A 19,948-nucleotide genomic window follows, 5' to 3' on the forward strand; every position below is an offset into this window, starting at 1 on the left:
ATACTCATATTCAAAGCAGAAATAGAGCAAAATTATCTTTCCCTATAAGAGAAGCAGCAGGAAAGTTTATTTGTGAGGGGGTACTTTAAACTGACAGGAGCCATTAAATAAGTCCAATGGCACATATTTTGAGAATTTCTCAAAATGTTTATAGTGTATATGCTTAGGGACTAGACAAAACTAAAAAAGGTGGTTCCAGAAAGAAATGTGTGTTGAAGAATCGGGAGCACAGGGCCAGATGGGCAACAGAGATGGGATTTTGTCAAAGGCAATTACAGTATTTGCAAATGGTGGCTATTTTTTCAGAGTGATGATGACAGAAATCAGTCAGGATCTGGATAAAGAAGACTTGGCTTCTCTTGCTTTTCTTCTGATGGATGATCTTGCTATGTCATATGGGAAGGTGACAAAAGAGAAGGTAACTTTTACTGTATCTACAGTGACTTTCTCTCTCTGATACTAGAACACAGTTTTTCAACCAGACTGTATAGATCTTCCAGTAAATCATTTAGAGGGGGCCCTGAGAGCGTACCTGCTCATACCCATTGGGTCTCACTGGCAAAGAACTTACAACAGCCTGTGCATGAATAAAGTATACATGCAAGAGTTCTTTCACAGGTTATGCCAAACATGCATAGGGGTTGTAGCAATGGGTGCAGTTTCCTCCTCCCCACATGCATATGTGGTGGCGTTGCTAGGGGGTTGCGGGCCACACAGCATGACGCTCATGGGGGTGTGACACCATTACCAGCCAAAATTTTGGTATTTTAGAACAGGGGTGTTCAAACCCCGGCCCTGGGGCCACATGCGGCCCTTGAGGCTTCTCAATGCGGCCCTCAGGGAGCCCTCAGCCTCCAATGAGCCTCTGGCCCTCTGGAGATTTGTTGGAGCCCGCACTGGCCCAACGCAACTGCTCTCAGCGTGAGGGCAACTGTTTGACCTCTCTCGTGAGCTGTGGTATGAGGGCTCCCTCCACTGCTTGCTGTTTCATGTCTGTGATGCAGCAGTGGCAGCAAAGGAAAGGCCAACCTTGCATTGTGCAAGGCCTTTTATAGCTATTGCAAGACCTTCATTCATTCATATAAGTTCATCTTTAATATATTCATTTATGTAAACTTATGCAAATTTATTCAAATTTTAAATGTAAATTAATTCTTCCCCCCCCCCCCCCCCGGCCCCTGACACAGTGTCAGAGAGATGATGTGACCCTTCAGCCAAAAACTTTGGACACCCCTGTTTTAGAATAATACCTTCATGTTATATATCATTGGATGTGTAATTTCATGCGGAATGCAATGAAACAAACATTGAAATATCTCTATTCTATCAAAAGTTATAGCCAAAAAACCAGTGGGGCTGGGCAGTGGTACATCACCACGCCCACTACCTGGGACATTGCCCTGCCCACTGCATGGAAGAAGGTTCATCATGGGAGTGATGTGCTGGCCTCCTGCACCAGATGATGCAAACCCTAGTGATGCCACTGTGCACATGTATTATATGAAGAGCCATTTTGTAAATGTGAAAGCAAATGGAAAATAGGTTCCTTAGCAGGGTCAAAACAATGCATTGGATGGGACAGGAATAAGCATGCAAAAATGCCTGAATGAATTTTACATGGAAAGAAAACAAATATACAAAAAGTTTAAAGGGTGGCCACAGGAGATATGCCTGAAACAGTAGTGTAGTGTGCCGATGTGTGTGTGGGGGGCCATGTGGCACTCTGTGGGTTCGCTGTGCTCTCCATGGGGAGTGCACAGTACTTGCCACCTGAATGCTTGGAGCAGCTAGTGGAGCACAGTTGGGCCCTCCTGCTTGCCCTGTGTCCTTTTGGTTCCAAAACAGAGCCACTCTGGATGGGGCGATGGCATGCCAATACAGGGTGAGTGATATGATGATTCGGGGCTGATGTGATGATGTCATCATGTCACCCCTGCCCTGGGCACCAGCCAGCCTAGCTATGCTGCTGGCCTGAATTGAATGAATGATAAATCAGTGGATAGGATAGAAATTGGTAATAGAGTGGAATGGAAGGGACATCCTAGAGAGTGATGGGGCACTGGCCTTTCAAATGTGTTGATAAAGATCCTGTCCTTATCCACAAAAAAATGAATATATTAGCAGGGGTGAATGGGCATTGCTATAAACAGACTTGGCTCAGCATGCCTCCCAAAATTGTCCTTCCCTGTCATATTTAATTGGACAAAGCATACCCTCTTGCCAGATCAACCGTGTATCAAATTCAGACAGCAAAAGGCATGCAGAAAGACATTCTGGGTGTCTCATCAATCTAGAAGTTCTTTTTTGCCCAGGGAGGTTATCAAAATGTGAGCATTTTTCACAAATATTATATATAACATACCTTAAAATTTGTGGTAGGTTTGTAATTCAACTGATCTGAGTTGGTATTTTGTGTGTTTTGCTTACCTGTTCCAGCCCTTAGGAGTAGGGGAAATTAAAAATCCAGATTAATGAGAAAGCAAACAACCAATTGGTGGTTCTTTATCTTTTTAAGAAAGATATTTGCATTTTTCAAAAGCTCTCTTAACAGTGCCATTGTTCCAGCAGTGGAATGCTGAAAGTATTGATTTATATACCATTGAGTCTCAGAGGGATTCATTAATAGGAAGGTTATCAGTATTTGTCTTTAGTAGCAGAGGAAGCCCTTTTAAAAACTCCACTTCTCTTATAAGGTGCAGTGATAGTATATGGGGGGAATTGACTGACTGAATATTGACTGACTGAATATGGACTGATTATGCTGCATTCTATTTTGTCTTGTAAACGCTTCAAATGTCCTTGCAATTCTTGACTTGATACAGTCTTTATGCAGTCTTGTCTGCCTGATGTACATTTGTTTCATACAGCACAATTCTAAGCATGCTTGTTTAGAAATAAGTACCACTGAGTTCTGTACCACTTACAGTGGAATCCTAAACATGTCTACCCAGAAGTAAGTCTCAATGAATTCAGTGGTGCCTACTCCCATGTGTATAAGACAACCTTAGAATGATTTGTCTTAAAATGAGAGCAACTGTGATCCAATATAAAAAGACTTGAAGCCTAAAAGTCCTGGGTTCTAACTCAGTTCAGCAACAAACTTGCTATTTTGGTAGCCTTAGGCTCAATCTGTTGTGGACTCCATTTCCGATCAGTAAAATGAGAGTATCAAAGAGGATTCAAGTAAGTATGGCAACACTGTTTGTACACAAGGGACCAGTTAGGTTGCTGAAAATCCTTTCTTTGTGCTCAGGGCTCCATGTTGGTTACAGGAACTTCTGAATCAGCTTCTTGTAGTTAGAAATTCTGATGCTACTGTTGACCTTGTGAGAGCACAGACATGAACATGAAATACATTTGACTTCGTATCCTTTGAAGATTTAAAATAAACTGTATTTTTGTTTTACTGTCCTACCTGAAATTGCCTCAAGGATATACATTGGTTAGTCTGCAGCTTATTCATTTCTTCTGGCTTTCTAGAGTTTCCTGGCAATTATAGTTGATCTTGAGAAGTTGGACCTGGTATCACCTAATCAACTGGGTATTATAGAGAACTGCTTGTTGAGCATTCACAGGAAAGACTTGGCAAAAAGGATTCAGAAGTTCAAACAGGAAGGTAAGGTGCACTGTTTTGCCCCTGAGTCCTCCCATTCATACAGTGAATGGGAACAGTGCCTTAGCTGTCACTGGAGTTGCTCCCGTGTCTGAATACAAGGAAAAGGCTTTGTGTAGCTGAGGCTGAAATCCTGTGCTTATTTTTAGATTGTGAGCCCTTTGGGGACAGGGAGCCATTAGATGTTTGATTTTCTCTGTAAACCGCTTTGTGAACTTTTTGTTGAAAAGCGGTATATAAATACTGTTGTTGTTGTTGTTGTTGCTTATATGCAAGTTCCATTGAATTCAGCTAGATGTACCTGGGAGTAAACATACTTAGGACCAATCTGCTATTAATAACGCATCCAGCTTTACAACACACCTGCTGCAAAGCAATTTCCAATATTTTGGATTTCATGGTTGTGACATCAAATATGAATAAGATACTTTCCACATTATTATTAACCCCCTTTAAATATTATCACTAGCCCAATGTGGGCTAGTACCACAAAATCTTGACACATGGATGGGTTGGGAGTGACTAGCCTTGCTGGAAGAGATAATAGCAGTGCTACAAGAGACCTATCTGTCCACTGCTTTTCCCTCACTTAATTTTTTTAAATTGCAGACGCATGTTACAGTACTTAAAAGCTGGCATACAGCCAGAGTCAAAATTAAAGGGAAAGAGAAATAGTGGGGTACTGCTGTGCAGGAGTGTTTTGCTTGGTTGGTATATACCAGAAAAAAGTGCGTACCTAGTTCACATTTGAAAAGGCTTAAAATCAGCACTCCTACATATCTGGTATAGTGCCCAGCATTAAAGAGAAATATAGATTGCTAATATTTGGATATGGAGAAGGAAGAACATGTCCCTTGTGGTGTGGCATATGTTTTCCAGTAGGTGCCTGTGACATGCAAGCATAGTCCTCATTGCTGTTTTAAGAGTAATGGAAAGCTGGCTGAGAACTGCATGTTTTTATACATTTATTGCTGGCACATGAAATCCGATAGTATAAAACAGCAGCCATATCACAGCAGTTCCTATGAATTTCTAAGTGTGCTTAAAACGGCAGGATTTGATCTCTGGCTACCTCTAATCAGACAATAAGTGGGTCAGCTTGGACAGATCATCTAAACAAGGCCATTCAGCTGCCTAAGATATTGCTATACTGCATAAGTGTTTGTATGTGTTTTAGAATCACTAGAATTGACAATGTGGGACAATATAGTACTACACTACACTATAGATGCACTACAATTAATCATAATGTCTTTGTAACTGCAGCAAAAGAAATCCAGTTATCGGTACCAGAAACAGGAGCATCTATAGTTCAGGTATTGTATCATATTATGATTTGCAACTATTCAAACTCTTTCCTTCAGTACAGAAACACCTCTAAGGGCATCTATGGGGTTAAAAGAGGACAAACGTTTTTCAGAGCTATTAAAAACAAAATGTTCACAGTGTGCATTATCTGGAGTATTATAAAAGCAAACAACAAAACGTATAACTGCTGACTGTATTGCGATATGCAGACCACTGAATGATGGGAAGTGGAAAATGATGTATCCTCCTTGGTTCTTCTGGGTTTGTCTTGGCCTGGGCTCTTTTACTTCACATGTAAATAGATGTTCATGACTGTAAGTTCTCTATGATCTTATCCCATGCCCCTATCCCATGTCTGTGCCCCATCCATGTCCTATGCCCCTATTTGTACTTCAGAACTAGTCTTATAAATAACATTGTACAGTACATGAGAACTAGAAACTTGGTTTTTAAATGAAAACCTAGGGCTAACTGCTTGTTTTTACATTTGACCATCAACATTTCTCTTCATGATCATCTTTGATCATGTGCATACCAGTGATTTGCTTAGAAAAGTACAGTGTGATAGTAGGAATAACTGCAAAGAGCTTCCTTCTTGCATGGAACGTATCTGGATAATCTCACACGTAAAGATGGTTTGCACAGAATATATAGGGCCCTGAATAACAGAACCATCCTGTAGGTTCCCAGGGTTTCACTCAGAAGAAACAGATGCTGCACAAACAGCTGCATGTGTAAAGGTCAGGGGATGAGTGCACATCCTGCAATAATTTATCAAATAATGCAGGGCTTCTCAAACTAGGGTGTTGCAACACCCCAGCCTGAGGCCCTGGTCTCTGCCCCCTTAAGAGGCAGGGGCAGGGGGGAGGCAGCGATGCTATCCCCAGGATCACATTGCTCAGGGGGGGGATGCAGGGACTGGCATGTACTTACCAGTCCCTGCTGCAGCCTCCCGGGGGTGCGAGGAGCCCTGCGCTAGCCACCACAGGGGCTCCCCGAAGCTTAGAAAGTGAAAGCGAAGCGGTTGCACTCCACTTCCGGTTTTGCAGAGGTGGAGCGTAATCGCTCCACTTTCACTTTTTAAGCTTCAGGGAGCCCCTGCGGAGGCTAACAAAGGGTTCTTCGCACCCCCGGGAGGCTGCAGCAGGGACTGGTAAGTCCAGCCAGGCCCCTGCGCCCCTTCACAATGACATGATCCTAGTGTTTGTGTCGCTGCCTCCCCCCTCCCCCGCAAGGACTTACTGAGGAACTCAAACTCCCTTGAAGTTTGAGAACCACTGGAATAATGGCTTGCTGAATATGTGATCTCCTGACACTGGAATGCATTCTGTGTTAGAGGTGACATTGTTTGTCACCTGTAAGGCTGTTTTTCACACATGCATTTGACTTGACTATGCAAGTCATTGAATTGTGAAACATGAGTGCTTGCCCAACAAAGTCATCCAGTGGTGTCTATTGACTGTGTCACCTCTGTAAGGGACTTATGAGGAAAGGAGTATGAAAATTCTGTCGGGACTCTTTGTGACTGGCCAAATGGTGATTCCTTCTTGAACTAAACAAGTATAAGAACTTGTTGGACCCAACAAGGACCCATATGTGTTTGTAACACACATTCTTTCCTTCCAGTCTCCTTTATGAGGGTAAAAGTTTGGTTCCAAGAAATTGTCACTCTTAGGGTGCAATCCTAACCAACTTTCCAGCACTGGCATAGCTATGCTAGTGGGGCATGTGCTGCATCCTGCAGTTGGGGGGCAGTCACGGAGGCCTCCTCAAGGTATGGCAATGTTTGTTCTCTTACCTTTAAGTTGTATTACCCTTATGTCGGTAATGGAAAGTGGGTTAGGATTGCGCCCTTAATGCCTCTATGTTTGTTGCCATTTCAATGCAGAAATAACTAAGGCTGCAATCCTAACCACACCTTCCTGGGAGTAAGTCCCATTGAACACAATAGGACTTATTTTTGAGTAGACCTGGTTAGGATTGTGCCCTAAGACAGATTCAGGGAAGAACCTTGAGTCAAGGCTGTCAAAAGACTGTAGGCTGAAGGGGAGAGGATACTGATATATTTAATATTTACAAATCTTTGCAGGTGCCTGACCAGTACAAAATGCAGAGTCAGCCTCTGGGAATATGCTTGATTATAGATTGTGTGGGCAATGATGCAGGTAAGTGCTAGAAAAATTAAATTCTCCTTACTGCACAATTCTCCTGCATGTGTAGCAGTGTAATATACCTGATTTGATAAATAGGGTTTGGACTCCCAATGCCAGTGCATATAATCGAAATTTGTTGCTTGCAGAAAACAATTGCACCTCAAGGGTCAAGTTAATAATTAAGTACTTGGCATCAGCCTTACATTTGCAATGTCCTTTATAAGCCTTATCTCATTCTCTGTCACAAAAAGTCCAGATGTCCTTCATAAAAAGAAGGGTAGGCAATTGCTAGTATACTAGATCACATGTATAATAGTTTAATAACACTTCCCTAGATTTGTGATCATCTGAGCTTGGGGACTTCTCAGATCCTGGTCTTCTACCTCCCACCTCCTCCATAAAAAAGACAAGTTTTCTCTCAGGCCTAAATACAAAGACATATCCCAGCCTCTAGCAAAGGAAGATGTTGGTGGAAGCCTTGCTTATTACGTTTTTAAAGAATGAGGGGGATAGGGACATGCCTGTCATAGGCAGAGCAGGCAATGGAAGCGAGTATCAGCAGAAATTTGGCCCCCACCCAGCTTGAACAGAAGTGCTGTTTCACTCATGCACATGCTTAGGAGGATCCAAGTCATAGTGTGGAAATATCCTAGCATGAGTTATTTTATTGACTTCATCATACAGCAACCATCTTCTTTTTATCTAACTGAGAAAGAGACTGGGGCGGGAGGGGGGGATTTGCCTAATGTTCTTCTGATTTAAGGCTGAGCTTCAGTTTGACCAGTTGGACTTGGTAGGATCTGGGATCTGCTAAATGGATTTGTTGAATCTGGTCATGGCTTGTCTTCAAGAGATGGAAGGGTCCATTAACATCTGACTAACATTGCAATCTTAAGCATGTTTACTCAGAAGCAAGTTCCACTATGTGCAGTGGGGCTTATTCCCAGGAAAGTGTGTATATAGGATTGTGGCCTTAATCACTTGCTCTTTCCCAACTGCTTGGTGTCTGGCACTCGTTCTGTTACAGACTGTAGGCTTCCTGTTGTGGAAATGATCAGTCAGAGTTGGGCAGAATGGGGATACAACCAGCAGAACATTAGAGGAACTTGTCTTCTGTGGACCAGGGTGTGGAACTTACTATACATGAACTTTCTTAATGAAGATTATTTATTCTTGCGCACTTTCAACCACTTCATCATACTTACAAGTGGGGCTATCAAATGATGTGAAAACTCTGGATTTTTTCCCATGGTCTTTAAATGCTTGCTTATGAGGGAACTGAATGAAGAGTTGGTGGCTATGATGATGAAAAATATCCTCCCCACCTCTCCCCTGCCCCCATTTTCCTCTCTGCTGCTCGGTGGTCTGTGCAACCGCCAAGTGTGGTTAGATGTGCATCTAGAGTTAGATGTGCATCTAGAGTTAGATGTGCAGTAAGCCAGCACATCAAGCTCAGGATTGGACTCTTAGTTAAGCAAACTGAAGGAAAATCTTTCCTTAATATTACAACTGGAGATTGTATTACTATACAGTATTACAATATTACAACAAGCAGGTTTCTCCTGCTCCCTCTACATCTTCCTGTTTCTGTGAATTTGAAAGTACATGGTGTGGTTTTTGTTTGTTGTGAAACTGAACTGAAACTTATCCACCATTCGGTCTAAAGGACAAGTAATAGTTGCACTCCGTTCTCTCTAGACTTTGTGGTGTGTTGGTAGTGTATGTGCATGCAGAAATGGTAATCCTGGCATGTTGTTTTCAACTCCAGTTTGCTTTTGGAAAGTTCCACAAAAAGTCTTATGTAAGCAGACCAAAACCTCTTGAAGGCTTGAAACATGCTAGTGGAACACATGAGTGATTAAAAATAGAACATGTGGAGCGTGGGTACTTGGGATCAAGCTATGCCTTGGGGAGTTTGAAAGTAGAGGGAGGAAGGGAATTATGAGCATCTGTTTCTCATCAGTAATAACCTTTGGAGATGAGGCAACCTTACATCTTGTCAAAGATGACTGTGGGATACTTATTCAAGGATTCAAGTGAAGAAGTGAAGCTTTGTATCCTGGTAGGCAATGTGCAGATAGAATTTTAGAACACTAGATTTAAACACAATCTAGTCTCTCTCTTCTGTGGGAGAATCTGCCATTGGAAATGCCTAAAGTGCCTTGCCTCAGAGTGCAAATCCTCTATGCTTCCACATGGGAATGAGCTACTGAGTACAGGGAAACTTAAATATGCCTAGGATTATACTCCCATAAAGAACTGTATTCTTGGCTTTGACTTCTGTAGTGTTTCAACATGATGCTCTGTTTTCCACAGCCTTAATGGATATGGTGGGGAACTTCCTTACTGAACTGAAAAATGAAAAGTAACTGCCTGATTGTGTTTCTTGTAACAAACTCTATGAATAGCTCTGTGCCTAGGGCATCTGTGCAGAAATGGAATCTGAAAGACAGTGGCAAACTGAGTGAAGGGTCTGTGTGAATGTGCAGAGGGCCTGAGTTTAACTATGCTTCATTAGTGGCTTGAATAAAAGGGACACGTGGCAGCAGAGCTACTTCTTTGGAGTAGCACCCCCCCCCCCAGCTGCCACATGACTGGAAGATTTGCCTGTGCTGTGGCATTTTTCCTCTTCTATCAGCTTACCTGGTTGTTCATTTGATTTTATGAATGCTGAATCATCTCATTTTAAGACAGAAAAAGAGAAAATATAGAGAAAACAATAGTATTTTATGTAGTAATGCTGCATTTCAGGGATGTTCTGGCAAAGGGGCTTGTCTGTTAGAGGACCAAGCTTTGGTGTTAGGCTGAGAGAACAATCCAGAGAGATTTACTGGTAATTGAGTGTTCTGCCAGCGCAGCAGCCGCTTGTGTGTCACAAATGTGCTGTAAAGCACTTTTTTGACTACTCTAGTGTAAGTAGCACAGGTGGAAATGCCTGTGTCACTCCACTGGCCCTGAATCTGCAGGAGTAGTCGCTGGCAGAGGTAAAAAAAGCTGATTGATGCAGGGACTTTGGGAGGGTGGAACAGAGGCAGGGAGGGGGCATTTTGGGGTGGGGGGAGGGCAGAACGGGGGCATCAGGCCCAGGGGGTGCAATCAGCAGAGGAGACTTTTGCCATATCATCCTCCCTCCTGGGCCTGAATACCCTGAATGAGATCTGGCACAGATCCGAGTAACCCGATTGGGCAGGTTGGATCGTTACTCCAGGTAAAGGGAAAAAACCCTGAGGAGACCTCCAGCCTGCTCCTTACCTGTATTGGATTCACTCGGTGCAGGTTAGGACTGGACTGCCCAGCTGATTTCTATCTCTTTTGAAATTAATATGATTTCAGCCCACAATTAAGCACTCTAAGGCTGTGATCCTATGCATGCTTAATTGGGAGTCAACATTGTTGAACTCAATGGAATTTGCAGGCCAATTCTATGAATGTGTACTTGAAGGAAGTCGCATTGGTTGCACACAGGCTTAGGCTCCAGTTCTTAACTTTAACCTTAACCTAAGTTCATTTCTGAGTAAATGTGTTTCATGGACTTCATAGCATGTTTAACTTTCACTGAATTGAGCCCAATAAGCTTTAATAATGGAGTATTGTTTATGATGCATGAAAAATAATGCAGACTACATGGGACTTATGCATGACACAGAACTCTTCCCAGCAGTCCACTGTGACATCCTAGGTAAGTTATGTGATGGCCTATATATCTTTAATATTAGTCCATCAAAACAAGTCCAGGGAAAGAAGTGTTTTCATAGTATTAGTATTGGCAACCTTCAGTCTCGAAAGACTATGGTATCGCGCTCTGAAAGGTGGTTCTGGCACAGCGTCTAGTGTGGCTGAAAAGGCCAATCCGGGAGTGACAATCCCTTCCACACCGGGAGCAAGTGCAGTCTGTTGCATGGTGCAGAGTTGTCGATCCGCTTGTCGGTTTTCACCCTAAACCCCACGCACCCCATGAGGTTAACGGACCGTGGCGAGGCAACACCTTACTGGCTGGGGACTGCCCAGCTTAAGGCGGGCGGTAGCTGCCCAATGAGATGCAATGATCTCTCCCACCGTCGGAAGCAGCCCCTGGCGTCATGCTCTACGCCAATCGAGCAAAGACTTATAACCGGTAAACTGCTGCTTCCCGTGTTGTGCCGACGCCGTATGGCGAAGTTGGAGTGTCCTCTCCAGTGCGCGAAGCCTGGGTAAAGAAGGTATGGAGGATAGGCTGTTACCCATGCAGCAAATCCCCCCTCTCCACGTCGCTGGAATGGTCCAATGGAAAGGCAGAAGCCAATACGGTTGGTTCCAGCGGCGTCGCAGGAGTTGCCAGAACGTGACTGTGTTCAGCCATGAACTGCCTAAGGGACTCCGGCTCCTGATTTTGCCTCGAGGTTGACTCCTGAAGCCTTTTCCAGAACTGGATGTAGCCACAAGGCAGTGGAGGTTTGAGGTCAGAGTTTCCTTCTCTTAGATGAGCTGCCTTCCTAGGCTGACGAGTCCCATCTACCCGGTGGCTGTTTAGTCGCCTCTTACGACAAGTACAGCCAAACTGAGGGCCTATTCTTAGCCCCCAGCCCCCAGGGGTTATAGGGAGGAGTTTCTGCTCAGTTTCTCCATCTCTGCTTTCTACTGATGGTTCTCAGTACATGAGGGAAATTATCCCACATGTAATTTCATGATAGATCAGCGTTTCTCAACATTTGTCCTTCGCATGGTCCACCTATTCAAAGATGATAACATCATCACCAGTTACTTCTGGGTTGGGAGGCCAGATTCTATGCAAGAAATACCAGTAAGGAGCTCAGGGTGGACAGGAGGGCTTTTTTGAGTGTGGAAACACATGCTTTGGAGCTTTGCCCACCAAGCCAAGCCTCCTACTGCTGTTTGTTGTGTTGTGTTCCTGGTCTCGCTGCCAGATGGCAAGGGTCCAGGGGTTCCACAAGTGCCACCAGACACCATCTCAAGTACCATTGGTGGTACCTGTACCGCTGGTTGAGAAACATTGAAATAGATCAGGGGTGTCCAAACTTTTTGGCTGGAGGGCCACATCATCTCTCTGACACTGTATTGGGGGCCAGGGAAAAAAGAAATTAATTTACATTTCAAATTTAAATAAATTTACATAAATGAATATATTACAGATGGAACTTATATGAATGAATGAAGGTCGTGCAATAGTTCAAGGCCTATAAAAGGCCTTGCACAAAGCAAGGCCGGCCTTTTCGTCACTGCCACTGCTGCATCACAGACATGAAATAGCAAGCAGTGGAGGAAACCCTCATCACACAGCTCTCACAAGAGATTGAATAATCGTCCTCACGCTGAGAGCAGTTGTGTTGGGCCAGCATGCGCTCCAGCAAGTCTCTGGAGGGCCAGAGGCTCATTGGAGACTGGGGGCTCTCCGTGGGCCGGATTGGGAGTCCCCAAGGGCCGCACGTGGCCTCTGGGCCAGGTTTTGGGCACCCCTGTAATAGAAGGTTGAAGAGGATTTTTCAGTTTTGCCTTTAAATCATGTTATTTTTCCTGATGTTAAAAATCACAAAAGAAAACTCCATTTTGTCTTACCAAGATGACCCTGGTAACTGTTTTGAGAACCAGCATGCCTATCCTTTCACCCTGCCCACTCCTGTAGGAATGGAGAGGCAACAATGAGGCAATCAGTGCAATCTTGCCAAATGTTTTCTTTCTGCTGTTTTAGGGTTTCCAACACTGATACAGCCATGCCAGTGGGTGGTGTGCTGCATCCTGCAGTGGGGAGGCAGTGACAGAGGCCTCCTCAAGTTAAGGCAATGTTTGTTCTTGGGGGTTGCATTGGCACTGGAAAGTTGGATAGGATTGGATCCTTCGCCTAGTTAGGAGGGTTTGAATATTGACTCAATATTCAATGGACTATTGACTGTTGGAGACATTTGGTGATTGTTTTGTCTTTCCAACTTGTTTTATGATGATTAATTGACAAGTTTGCTATCCTGTGGCTATCTCCTTTGTTGGGCCTTTGACTATAAAAAACTCTGTACGTGATTTAATCTTCGTGAGATCTGTGTACCTTGTGAAAAGTCCTCTGCCTCGACTCCGACAATAAAATCAGTATATAGTTTTCTCTTTCCTAACCTTGTGTTTGCGTATTTAAAATTGCTGCAGCATGGTGCAGTATATTTAAAAATCAGCAAAGTATGTATGCTATGGGCAGTTTTAGTTTTCTGTGAGTCCTCTAGGAAAACTGTGAATTAGATTATTATTACTGTGCTACTACCCTCTAATGGCAAAGTTGTATATTGGAGATTATTTTACACATGCGCTCTCTCTCTCTCTCTCTCTCTCTCTTTAAAATTAAAATTGGTTATCTAATTATAGTAACCCAATTAGGCAAAACTGGATGCCTGCCTAACTCTTATATCATTGCCAGAAACAGATATTTCTCTCTCTTGATTAACCAAAGGATTTGAACAAACTTTCATTTCCCCCCCCCCGCCCCACAATATAGAATCTCCCAGTCAGTTTTAAGTACTTGCAAAGAGTTTACATTTGAATTCTTTCTAAGATATTTAAAAAATGTAAGGCATTAGATTACAAGATTTCCTTTACTGGAGTACTTTGCTCTCTGGGGATGTACAAGACATGGAGAAAATCTGTTCCTAAGGCAGGCCTGCACAAGTACAATGCAGCTCACTAGCCATGTATGTTGACACACCAGTTGCCAGGAGAGCCAACAGAGATCAAATGTTGCCTTTAAAGCTCCCATTACAATGGGAGAAAAGGCAGCTATGGTTCTTCCTATTCCAACCATATGGCCCACCCATCCCTGAATGGTTGGTGGCCCAGGGTGGGCACAAACTGAAGTCACCAGAACGGGTGCCCATCTGCTCAGCAGTTGGACACTTGCAAGGGTGCAAGTGCTGTCCTTCTGGGACTGAAAAAGTGGGGTAAGATAAGATTATTAAGCATCTTGCAGCCATGATACATGACTGGTAGGTTGTTTGGCTTGATGGGTCACCAGTTGTGCAGGCATGGCATATAAGGTGGTACAGGTTGGTGGGGGGATATTGTGGTTGTCTTGTTCTACTGTAGTGGCACAGCTCTAGCAGAAAGACAGCATAACAACAACATAGTATCTGGAGCTTGAAAATAAGTTTGATCCTGACTACTTCAGTCTTTCTTCCTTTCTTCAGGTATGTTGGTGAATACCTTTAATGCACTGCACTTTGAAGTTCGTTGCCGCCAATTTCTCAGTGCCAGCTCCATGAATCATGAGTTGTATGAAGTAGCAAGACTGAAAGAGCACAAAGACTACGACTGCTTTGTTTGTGTGCTGATCAGCCGAGGGAACCACCAGGAATTATTCTGCACGAACCATGTTGTTCCTGGATTCCCTCTGGAGAGGGTGAAGAATTATTTTTCTGGTGATAAATGTCCTGGTCTCTTAGGAAAGCCAAAGCTCTTCTTCATCCAGAACTATGTAGAGCCAGGAAATCAGCAAGAAAACACCGACCTGTTAGAAGCAGATGGAGATCTCTATACTATCCCCCAAGGAGCAGACATTCTCTGGAGCCAGAGCATGTTGGGTGCCTCAACCCTTGAGAGATCACCCCATTCATCTTCCTACTATCTCTCCACCCTAACTGAGCTCTTGATTGATCCACGCAAAAGGTAGAAGACTTTTTTTATAAGTAGCAATACATTCTAGTTCATTCTAGTCGTCAGGCCTGTGGCCCGTGCTGCAGTTTTGTGGGAGCACAGACAAGGCACAAAATATGAAATTGGGTGCAGAATTCAGCTTTCTTGGAAACTTTATTTTCATTTTTTTAAAAAGTCAACTTTCTAGCCCCTGTTGCTGCAGTTACACTTCAAAAGGTGCATGTTGAAATCCCAAGTGGCTGAACAGTGCCCTTCATACTACTTGTTCCTCTCTATGACTACCAAAATTAGAATAAACCTGAGAATGTGAAACTGGGGCATTGTGATGCCCCAGCCTGAGAAACCCTGCCTCTGGCCCATTAAGGGGCAGGGAAGGGGAAAGGCAGCGACACAATCCTTAGGGTCATACTGCTGCCAGGGCTGATTGGGGGGTATTTACCTTAACTTAAGCAGTGCCAGCCCCCCAGAGTGATGCAGGAAGCCCCATGGAGCCCTCCGCAGGGCTCCTCAAGCCTTTGAGTAAAATAAGCTGTCAGAAGTCACTTCCAGTTTCACAATTGAAAAAGCGGAACTGGTTTCTGATCCCTTTTATTTTTACCCAAACAGAGGCTTGGGGAGCACTGCAGTGGGCTCTGCAGGGCTCCCCGCATCCCCCAGAGTCCGGCACTGCATAAGGTGAGGTAAAAAAAAAAACCTCCACTCCTGGGGATTGTGTCACTACCTTTGCCCCTTCCCTGCAACAACTTACCCAGTCTCCAAACTCCCAAAGAGTTTGGGAAATGCTGGGATAAATAATACAAAATAAGCTAAATTATGCAAATATCCTTATTACATATCATGGTGCAGGATCATCATTTCTTGGCATGGAATTGGCACTGTCTGGTCACATAACTTTATCACTTTTTAAGCATGACTCATGCAATGAGAAATACAAACCATGACACCACTCTTCCAATGTCTGTGCACTCAGTTCCTTCCTTAGCGGCTTCCCTGTTCCTCTCTGTAACGAGGAGAATGTTCCACATGTACCTTTTAGGTGACCAATATGCTTGAAACTGTGTTTATAGCATTCCATGCAGCAACTCTGCAGAGGTGGGACTCCTTGTTTCAGGCATGCTCTGTATCTGAGAACAGGAAAGCCCTCTGCATAAATGGTCCAACTGTGCTGGGAAATAAGTGCTCAGAAAATAAGTGGTGCCCTGCTTTGTACTGTGGAAATGTAAGGAGCAGCTGTGACTTGGGGGAACATGAATCTCAAAAGCCGACAGCCTCAAATCCTCTCTTAAAGCCACAGTCAAAGCATATTTTCTTGGAAAATATCTGGTGTGCTCCCTGGGGCATTTGGTGGGCCGCTGTGAGATACAGGAAGCTGGACTAGATGGGCCTATGGCCTGATCCAGTGGGGCTGTTCTTATGGAAGTAAGCTGCATCCATGGTAAAACAAAGCTGACTATATAGTAGATTATTCACTGTATGATGGGCTTATGATTGCCATCAATAGAACCTCATGGGTGCTAGATAAGCCAGTCAGTGTCACCACAGGTTTGGTAGCATCTCCATCATAGCAGCATATTTAACATCTGTATGTCAGTGTGTTGAGAGAAGGAGCCGACACAAAAGTCAATGTAAATGTAAGGCATTTCAGCTCTAGCTTCTCAGCTGGCAATAAGTAGGATTTTTAACACAACAGTGGCCCCTAAAGAGCATAGTCAGAACCTTTTCAAATCATGTCTTATAGAGAGAAATAACTTAGTTCTGCAGCAGAAATTGAGGTCTTGGAAAGATTACCACCCCCCCCCCCAAATGTGTTTGCTCTGTACAGTTTTTTTCTTTTAAGACGGAGAGCTCATTCTGTACTTAACTGTTGGAAAACCTTCACTCTTTCTCTCCCCTATCTTGTTTTTCCTCACAGGAGACTGCCTTTGCTGGATATTCTTGTGGAACTGAATGACAAAGTTTATGAATGGAACAGGACTAATCCTGCAGAACATTATTCACTCCTTTTGAAGCACACCCTGAGGAAGAAACTCTTCTTTTCTCATCCTTGCTAGAAATATCAACCTCATAGTAGATGAGAGACATTTGAAAATCTAACTTGAAAGGGGTGTCTCCTCATGAGACTTCAAGTATCAGCTACCATTTCTGTTTAAGCGGTCATGAATTGGCACTACTGAGCAGCATTTTGTACCTTTTAACACATCAGCCATTTCAAACTTCAGGTAAATGGTAAGCTAAGGGTCTCTACTCCAGCAGGTTATCTATATCTGTTTAGTATATCTAATACTATAGCAGGTCGTTGGTGTAACTGACTACTTGTATTATTTTAAATTGGCCTCTTATGGTATTTATTGGAGTTTCTCTAAGAGAAGTATATTTCTTTCTGTACTTTTCCCTTTTTGGGTGAAGAGAAAGAGTCTTACAATGTCACCAATCTGTCTGAACACAGAGAGCAACATTAACAGGGCAGTTATAACTAAGTATGGGATTGAGTCATGATTGAATTCAGTCAGTCATGTCAAAGAAGTACCACTAGAAAAACCCTCTGGTAGACAAAGAGCTCAGCAAAACAAGGACTCTTCTTGACCTTGACAGTGCAAATACTCTTTTTGTAAATCTTTTTGTAAATCTTCTTGTTCGTAGTCTTTGAAGACTGAGAAACTGGGCAGCATGTATGTATAATTCCCAACCAGTTTCTTAAGTTTAATGTTTTCCTTGAAATCTGAGTTACTTCTGCACTATCATGTGAGTCCCAAATTTTTTTTTATCTATTTATAATAATGGAGGAAAGACACAATAAGAAACAAAATAAGAAAAAAAAAATTAAAGATACATAAAAAAAAAGAATACTTCTAATAGTGTAGCATGGGCAAAGTTGAATATTCTAATTACTTACAGCTTTGTATCTTAATAATCTAAATTTATACCCATATATACATATCTTCAACAGCCTCTAATCTGCTTGTTATAAGTATTCCATTTGATATTATTATTTCAATTTAATGTTCTCTATTCCTTTCAATCTCTTCCTTTGTTTGAGAGGGGCAGGATCTGTCTCAGAATAATTGCTTCAGTGGGCAGCTCCATCTCCAACTGTCACCGGGCAGTTTCAAGTTAGCTGATTATTGGAGTGTTGAGTATAAGGAGAAGTGATTCCACAAAATATTTCAAAATTCCCAAAACTTCAAATGAATACAAATTGGCTTTCTAGGTAGACTAAGACAGGCAGCCAGTATGTCTCATAGACAATAGCAGGGGTTTTATATAATTGGGACACCACTATTCCAACAGGAGCGTCACTGCTTTGCCTTCAAGACGGCCTAAATAAGTTCTCTTGGGTAGTGTGGCAAGGAAAAGGGAAGTGTTCTGTTTGTCCTGAGTCAAGAGAAAAGAAAGACCTGCTACCAAGGCATGGAGAATAGAAAATACCAATCAAATAATGATAACAATCATAATTTATGTTGTAATTGCCAGTGGCGTACCTAGGGAAGGCAATGGGGGCAAATACCCCAGGTGCCAGGCTGGGGGGGGCGATGACTCTCCCCATTCCCCCTGCCACTGGCTTTGTCCGCACAGTTCTGCACCTATCTGAGGGCCGCGCTCTTTTCCTTCCCTTTCTTTCAAGGGGAGGAGGGTGGCCCTCCAGTTGATAGAGAACTGCTCTGACAGTGGCTGTAGAAGTGCTGCTACTGTTGGTGCAGTTTCTGGATTATGTTCTGAGGGTTGCCCTCTTCTCCTCCCCTTTGAAGGGGAGGAGATGAAGGCAGCCCTTAGAATGGCCCAGTAGCTGCACCCACCTCCACTGGTTTCAGAGGAGATCGGCACTACTTCTAGCTCTGATGGAGTCTTTTGTGCCACTGTTAATGATGTCAAAGGCTCCATCGGAGCTTTTCAGTGTCACTAGAAGAGGCGCCCGTAGTGAGCATAATTTCCAGCAGTGTGAAAATAATTTTTTTCATGTTCCTGGAAGTGGTGCAAAAAAGCTCTGATGGAGCCTTTCACACCGATGCTAGCGGTGCGAAAGTCTCCATCAGACCTTTTTCGTGCCACTCCTCAGCCATCTCCTTCCTCCCTTCTTTTTTCAAAAAGGGGGAAAAGAGGAGGTGGCATGGAAGTAAGCAGTGATGTCACTGCAATTATTTCCAGGTTGTGCGTGGCAGCAGATGGGGACAGCCTCTGGTGTGAAAAACGCCAGGGTCACTACTGGTAATTGTTATTGGATGTATAATGACTCAGTAACATTAAGCCTGAGAGAACTTAGTGAGGGTTCTTATTAGTATGTTTATTTACACTGGTCATTGTGTTTTTTTCAGTGACATATGTTTAAAAAAAAAAGCTTTTCAATTATTTGTATTTGGTGTGGTGTTTTTCTTCCTTTTCCTTCCACCTCACACACAATACAGATTTCACTCTTTTATAAATGCACACATGCTCCTGATACCTGTGAAGAATTCCTTCATATCTTGGATCATGAGGCCCAATCCTTCAAAATAAAGGTGTGTATCACTTAACAACCGTTCACCTAATGATGAACCACATATACGACAGTGGTCAAAGCACAACAAAGAGGTTCTTAATGAGGCAGTCAGGTCTCGCGTGGCCTGCAGCAGAGTGTCTGTTTATACAACAAAGGCAATAGATTTGATAGAATGTTCATTTAATGACCTAATCACATAACAACAGGGATAAGAGATCGTATCCCTGTCATTAAGTGACGCGTACCTGTAATTGCTTGGATTTCCCCCCCCCCCCATTTATTCAGTAGCTCCGGTAAATGCTGTATCTTCCTATCACTCTTTTGGTGAGAATGCAAAATTGAAAAATTCTATCCTCTGTAACTAGTAAAGTACTTCAGTTCTGTGCTGCAAAATGAGGAAGTAAAAATTTGTGAAAAATTAAATGGAAGAATAATTTAAGTTTCCTGGTGGTTTTAAAATGATACAGTTTTCCCCCACCCACCTGGCCACATCGTAACTCCTTAAGAAGTTCACCCTTTAAAAAAGGAAATAGGGATAGAATTTGTAGAATGAAAGATAAGCAAGTTTCTCTTTAAAATTACAAGATAAGGAGAAGCAAGACTAGCGACCAGGCTTCTTATTCTTTATGATCTTGTGAGGCAGTTTAAGGCTTCAATCCTTTGTGCACTTACAAATAAACACTCATAAGCAATCATGCACATTATTTACAGAAAGCTCAAGAAGGGCTCAGAAGTGTATATTTATAGTGTTGGGCTGCAATGCTAATTGCACTCACT

The 19,948-nt window shown here is 43.1% G+C and overlaps 1 protein-coding gene across 3 annotated transcripts in view; it reads left to right on the top strand.

Annotated features, from left to right (window-relative positions):
• LOC136644731 (CASP8 and FADD-like apoptosis regulator) overlaps nt 1-19,124 on the top strand; it is a 33,752-nt gene extending 14,628 nt beyond the window's left edge. For all 3 annotated transcript variants that reach the window (XM_066620947.1, XM_066620863.1, XM_066621030.1), the window contains 6 exons: nt 307-418; nt 3,481-3,616; nt 4,880-4,929; nt 7,011-7,086; nt 14,232-14,709; nt 16,610-19,124. In XM_066620947.1, the coding sequence (XP_066477044.1) occupies nt 307-418; nt 3,481-3,616; nt 4,880-4,929; nt 7,011-7,086; nt 14,232-14,709; nt 16,610-16,748 (991 nt within the window). In that variant the 3' untranslated portion in view covers nt 16,749-19,124. The remainder of the gene's footprint in view (nt 1-306; nt 419-3,480; nt 3,617-4,879; nt 4,930-7,010; nt 7,087-14,231; nt 14,710-16,609) is intronic.
• The last annotated feature ends 824 nt before the right edge of the window (nt 19,125-19,948 follow it).

This window comes from Tiliqua scincoides, chromosome 1 (assembly GCF_035046505.1).
Source record: "Tiliqua scincoides isolate rTilSci1 chromosome 1, rTilSci1.hap2, whole genome shotgun sequence".
Classification (NCBI taxonomy): Eukaryota; Metazoa; Chordata; class Lepidosauria; order Squamata; family Scincidae; genus Tiliqua; species Tiliqua scincoides.